Source organism: Pelobates fuscus, chromosome 9 (assembly GCF_036172605.1).
Source record: "Pelobates fuscus isolate aPelFus1 chromosome 9, aPelFus1.pri, whole genome shotgun sequence".
NCBI classification, from domain to species: Eukaryota; Metazoa; Chordata; class Amphibia; order Anura; family Pelobatidae; genus Pelobates; species Pelobates fuscus.
The window spans coordinates 29,651,043-29,657,686 of NC_086325.1; the positions used below are offsets into that span (position 1 = coordinate 29,651,043).

The 6,644-nt window shown below is 41.3% G+C and overlaps 1 protein-coding gene across 1 annotated transcript; it reads right to left on the minus strand.

Annotated features, from left to right (window-relative positions):
* Positions 1-536: 536 nt before the first annotated feature.
* On the minus strand, positions 537-5,466 carry AP2S1 (adaptor related protein complex 2 subunit sigma 1). Its single transcript, XM_063431828.1, has 5 exons — positions 5,363-5,466; positions 4,426-4,575; positions 1,648-1,761; positions 1,195-1,254; positions 537-1,008 (listed from the first exon to the last, which is right to left on the minus strand). The coding sequence occupies exons 1-5, from the start codon at positions 5,363-5,365 to the stop codon at positions 907-909; spliced, it is 429 nt and encodes a 142-aa protein (XP_063287898.1). The 5' UTR covers positions 5,366-5,466; the 3' UTR covers positions 537-906.
* Positions 5,467-6,644: the final 1,178 nt, after the last annotated feature.

The following is a 6,644-nucleotide window of genomic DNA, read 5'->3' on the forward strand; positions in this document are numbered from 1 at the left end:
TCATCTATATACTAAAATGAATTAAATTAAGCTAAAGTTATTTTGGTGCCTATAGTGTCCATTTAATGAAAGAATTATATTATAAAAATATTTTGACATAACAGTTGTCCTTTAAATGAAAAAAAATTATGGGATGGAAAAAGGTTAACACGTGTTATAGGTTATTTTCAATGTTCAATAAATTCAGTTTTTTTTTTTTTTCTTCTTTCTATCTCAGGATTGGCAGGACTCCTTTTTCAGACTTTTTATGCCTACATACCTTTTAGTTGTATTGCACTGCGTCTATCTGCACCCATCTATCATTAATATATACCGTATATATTTTAAATGTGTTACTAGAATGCTTCAATTGTGATCTATTGCCACAGTTTTGTGAACTAAACCAGTTATGCTTTACATTATCTTTTTACGTGCCATGTTGTTCTCTTCTAAAACAAACAGGTTTTAACTTTATCTTTATATTTTTGCAATCTATATTACCCCCCCAGGTTCTCTCTCATTCCTCCAAAATCCAGCAACCAAAAGATTTTACCATGTTGTCGAGTTCACACATTAACGATTTATTGTATCACAACTAAGGTATACAAAAAAGATGGTAGAACATGATTGGTCCAGAGCGGGAGATGCTAGGAAGGGGAGAGGAGCAGTTAGAGAGAGGGACAGAATGGGGCATTATATAGTCATGGCTGGATGGACAGGTTAGGAAGGACATGACTGATACAGAATCGGGCGGAATACTTATACCTCGATGTTATGGTAGAGAGGGTAGATTAAAGACAGCTCTGGATACAGGGGGGTTATAATTGCAGAGAGAGAGAGACTGCTCTTTCTGGCTAGGAATGTAGTGATATAATGGATGCCATATAGATCTATGTACACAGGGCACAGCATTGACAAGAGTCCATCTTATTCCAGGGACTGTAACATCAGCAGTTGTTTCAGAACTTTTGTCTGACTGGTTTCTCGAATTTCACCAGCTAGAAACATCTCGTCTACCACTGTATAAACCTGAAAAAGAGAGAGTATGGATAGGTCAGCAAAACGGAATAATTAGGTTATATAACGCAGGTATTATGGGCAGAGAAAGAGGGTGGAAATGAAATCAGGAACAGAAAAAGGGAGTTTATAAGGACAAAAGAGAACTGACAAATGGACAGGACAGGACATGAAGGTAGTTAAGGGCAATATTCTTACCTTATAGAAATTAAACACCAGATCTAACTCGCATACATTGTGGAAATATTCATTTAATACCTAAGGAGAGACAAACATGCATGGTAAGAATAAAAATGAATTTAAAAAAATAAAAGGGGAAAAAAAATGAGTTTTTCTGTTAACACAGAGTATCTTTCTCCTCTGTCCATCTAAGCTGCATTATCTTTATATTCACTCTCCGTACAGTATCCCAACATTCAGTCCCCCAACACTTCCCATGTTACTTCCCCTATCTCATCCTGCCATTCACTCCATTTGCTCCCTACCGTACAGCATCCTATTTAGTGCTGACTGTATCTAGCTATATTAGATTTCCGCTCTCACCACCAGTAACCTACAGTATATTTGTTCTGTCTACAATCCCCCACCTCCCATCTTCTTTCCATGTCCCTAGTCCCCAAGGACTGTTCTAGAATAAAACCCTGTTCTTACCTCTACAAAGTTGTGGATAGCCTCCAGGTAAGCCAGGTTATTATCCGTCACATCCACACAGATACAGAAGTACAGCCCGGCATATCGTCGGTAGATGATCTTAAAATTCCTGAACTGAGAAAGAGGAAAAATAGTTTCACATGTTGTGGAAGATGATGAGACATGGGGAAGATATGGGAATGCTAATAGGATTCAGGTGGTACTGTAGCGCATAATGGACAGATGACAGAATGTGGGAACATGTTCCACTCAATTAGGAATGATAACAAATCGTGGGCAGATATGATGGATAGTGCTCAAAGATAACCAAAACTTGTTGAGTAGCAAGTGGATAATGCAAAGGTATAAAGACATCACACACAGAAGGAACAACATGATGGCGCTATCTGAAGATGTTCTACTCTTGATACTTTGGTATGATCAATTAAGTGGATGATGTTTGAAGATGTTTCAACGGTGGTGGGACACGAGCAGTTAATGTAAGGGCAGAAAGATATCACACTCATGGTAGCATGAAGGGCTTATTTTGAACTCCCTGATATAATTTATATGAAAATCCAAAGCTTTTTGTGTACTACCAAAACCAGTAGCACCATTGACTAGCATTGTCCTAAAATATCAATGCTATTGTCTTCTCCTCTTGGCATAGTATTAAGAGACAGAGAAAATCCATGTTGTATGAGGAGGTCATGGGAAACGCTATCAAACAAAAAAGTGCAGAGGTTAATTAAGGATAAACTTTTGGTATAAAGGTGTCACGGCTCCCCTGCCGGCGTGGCAGCACAAAAAATAAGCAGTCACGTCTACAGAGATATTTCTGACTTACCCAGCAGGCAACTGCCCGGTCTCCCTCCGTTCCAGTACCCAGTGGGTGCGATGTTCCTAGAAACGCCGGCCGCTGCGGTTCGGATTTTTATAGGAAACTTACCTTAGCCCACATCAAAGATGGCGCCAACGTGCGTACGATGTCACGTCATAGATGCGCACGCACGTTTTGGGGTCAGAGGTTAGAGACAGACAATTTCAGCCTCAGGAGGGTTATTTAAACACAAATTACCTTTTTTCAGTGCCCTGTCGTGGTTTCCACTAGCTGGTTATCCGAGTGTTCCTGATTGCGTTTTTCTGGTGTTTGACTTCGTTTTAAATTCCTGATTTCAGGTATCCTTGACTTCCAGCTTTCCTCATCGTTGACCTCGGCTAGTATTTTGATTATTCTCAGGTACGTTAAGTCCGGCCATTCTAAGGTCCGGTTAGACGGTATCCTTAGTCCTAGGTGTGATACTATTCTGCGCGCTGGATCAACTATAATCCTGATAAAAAGGTTACTGAGAGGACGAGAGATAATGGCGGAAACAAAAGGAGAAGTCAAATATCTTACAAAATTGGAACGATGCAAAGATTCCACAATCCGGATTCCTCAGTCTCCCATGATGATTTATGTGACCTGATCTTATCCCATAAACCTCTGCCGAGCAGTGATTTGCCAGGTGTGTGGTTTAATCTCCGCAACGTGTCCATTAATGACACGTGCAAAGTGGAACTTCTAAATGAGCTGGTAGAAACCATTGTGCAGCTGCTATCAGGTTATAAATATATTTTTTTAAATAATCCACTTTTTTGGAGTATACACATATGCGCTCAGCTATGGTATGAGGTATCTCCTAGAGTCTGAGGGGGGAACAAGTGACATGAATGGCATCCATTCAAGCAATGTGAGCACACAAAAATATTCGTAAGGGTAGAGGAGAAAGTTGTCATTCCTCGGGCTGCTGCACAACACATGCAGCTTCCAGGGTAAGACGCAGGGTAAGACGCAGCCACGATGTCTCCAGTCCCACGCCGCTCCAGCCAGAGAGAACTCTACGCCACGCACCTGTACACCTCCAACATGGAGGCCACGTGGCGTTTCAACGTGGTCTGCACGTCCTCACTCTTGCGAGGCCGCCAGATCACTGTGGCAGCCTTGTGCCATCTACAGGAGTCCTTAGGAATTACAGGACCCTGTAGGTATATATATATATATATATATATATATATATATATAAAAAGACAAATTGTGGTACACACCATCTGCCCTTCACAAGTCACACCCCTTTGTGTGAATTGGTGCAGGGTGATAATGCTGTCCAGTAGAATTTTGGTTGTCTCTATTTATATACTCCCCTCTTTCTGAGGATCATTGCCCTGTTATAGTTTATTCTAGCCTGAAAGCGCGTACTGAGTGGTAGTTGCTTTCCTATTTCTGATCCGACGTCGTATCGACTATTCTGATTTCGTAATTCCCTGACCTCAGCTTGATAATTCGGATTTTAAGTATCTCTGGCGTCCTTGACCTTGGCTTTATTTGGGTCTGTATTTTTGCCTATCAAGGGCTCATGTTAGGTCCGGAATACATATCTCCCTCGGTATTTTACTACATTTTGGTTTCGGTTTCCCTAAATTGTGTGTGATAGGGTTACCCTATTCTGACAAAAGTATAGCTTGATGCTCTGACATACCTAAAAAAAAAGACAGTCTAATGGCTGCCAGCCATTATAAGCAATTGTGAACTTGAAGACCATGACAGGAGGACTTATGCAATAAGCGGTTATGATGCTCGGAGTGTCTCTTTAACAATATGAAATGACATCTTGTGTAATGATATTTATAATAAGTCTGTGTATAAAGATGTTATTAAACTTATAACATTCCATTAAACACGGTTATGGTGAAGCAATGTCCAGATGCTGCGTAATCAAGGTAAATTGTCATATTAACAGGGGTGTGACGCTCTAGTACCTCCACAAAGTTGGTGTGCTTGGCATCCCTGACCGTAACCACCGCATGGACCTCTTCAATCAGCTTCTGCTTCTCATCATCGTCAAATTGCATGTACCACTTAGCCAGGCGAGTCTTACCGGCACGATTCTGTATCAGGATAAAACGAATCTAAGAGGAAAAAATAAATAAAAAATTATATGCAGCGGCCTGGGGTTAACTCTTACTAATCTTGGGCAGCACCAAGATATATAAATCGTGGCGCAGTCCGAACATTAAACACCGCCCCTTAATCCCTTAACCCCTAAAACTACCCGGAACCTAGAACCATCATGTATAACAGATTTGTAATAGTGAAAGGTGCATTAGTGGATAATAATGCTATCCTAAGATCAGAGGGTTTATTCGATAAACAATGAGCTGTAGTGAATTAAATTTATTTTTAAATAGCTCATTTGAAAAAAAAAAATTCTCCTACTTGGAAAAATTCTAGTTTGAATTTTGCTAGTTGATTTTCAATTATGAAATAACCTGGGTAGGTAGGTACCCTAGCCAATTTTACATACCATAGAAGAGAGGAACAGTAAGCCATCTTAGAGGCTCCAAATTTACTGTGACACAATAATGCCCTTTTTTTTATTTTATTTTTTAAAAGTATAATACAAGCTTTACCATTATACATCAATACTCAGTTAAATACTCAATGTATATCACCCCAGCATATATTAATACATGTATTTTAATTGCCCAGTGTGAGTGTCAGTCTATGTGTATTATATAGGGGAGGGAGGGGTGGGTGGCAGATTCTCTCTCTCTCTCTCTCTATTTGGCAGTATCTCCCCATGTGAATAACTCTCCATTTAGTAAATAAGGCGATGTGTGTACCCAGAGCCTGACTCCATGCAGTATTTATCACTAGGTGTCTGCCAGTATCTATACAGTTACATTATATACCCACCATGGCTGAGCTCTCTCCCTGCTGCTCTCCCTTCCCTTCCTGTCACCCGCTCCGGATTTCCGGAGGAACTACAACTCCCATGCACCACTGGGCGAGAAAGCAGGAAGTGACGCGAGATGAGAGGCTTGAGACACAGAGCTGCGGTAATGCAGAATGACCAGCAGAGGGAGCTCTGTGCAATGAGCATTAAACTGATAGGATGCTTGTTACATTGTATCACTGTTGCTGTGTGATTAAAAGGGGGGGAGGGGGGACATTTTTTCTAGTTTGGCAATTGTGTCCTGATATTTGATTTTCACTTTGAATTTACAATTCACACCTAAATTGATAAACCTGCTGCGCATTGAGCCTCACAGTGGGACCATTTAAATATTAACCAATTCTGTAAAGACATAAATGTTATTCACTAAAGCGAGAATTACCACAATTTCAAACAGGATTATTCGATAAAGTGAGGATTGTTGGGAATGCAAAGTAAATTTCAGATTTAAAAGGATACTCCAACACCATCACTACGTCAGGGACCCAGGCTGGCTAATGTCAATTCTGTGCATATTCCTATGGAGGGAATTGCATTCATTTGCTGAGAGCGGTCAGCTGACACTCTTAGCAAATGAATGAGGATCAGCTCTGCAGAAGCCAGATGTTGTAAACCTGACCAGGCGCTCAACAGGACCAGGTAAGATGGCAAACAGTAACAGTTTTCCCCATTATCAAGGGAATTGTGCTAGGGTACTCCTACCAGCGGGCTGGAGTTACCCCTTAAAGTGGAACTTTCACCTCCCCCCCCCTCCAAAAAATGAGCATTTCATAACGATCTAATCTTTATGAAATACCCATATTTACTGTGCTGGAATTTCAGTAAAATTCATACCCAGTCAAAAGATATACTGGGACAAAGAAGGGACTACTATGCCTTCACGGCTTGGCATTGGGTGCACCTATCGCCGTCAAGCAGTGCCATTTCCCAAAGCTGTCACCATCTCTATCTGTGGAGGGTCCTGCGGTCTCAGGGAATGCTCTGTAGATCTCAGTGTTGTACTCTCGCACATGCGCAAGCGTATAGCAGTGATATCAGCTCCTGGCAGCTGAGGAGGAACAAGAAGGGATTGGTTCACCCGCGAGGGACACGTTCAGGTAAGTAACACTCTCCTTTGCATGCTAATCCCCCCTTTCCCCCCAGCCTCCCAGCACTAATGTCACCACCATGCGTCTTTGCAAATTATGCAAAGTTCCCAGATGGTGACAGTTCTGCTTTAAGGCCAAGTAACCAAACTGGAAG

Excerpts from the sequence above, each read along its gene's own strand:
- AP2S1 (XM_063431828.1), bottom strand. Across the intron at positions 1,255-1,647 it reads CTATCCACAACTTTGTAGAG|GTATTAAATGAATATTTCCA; the intron begins GTAAGAACAGGG and ends GTCTCTCCTTAG. Across the intron at positions 1,009-1,194 it reads TGGTGTTTAATTTCTATAAG|GTTTATACAGTGGTAGACGA; the intron begins GTAAGAATATTG and ends TCTCTTTTTCAG.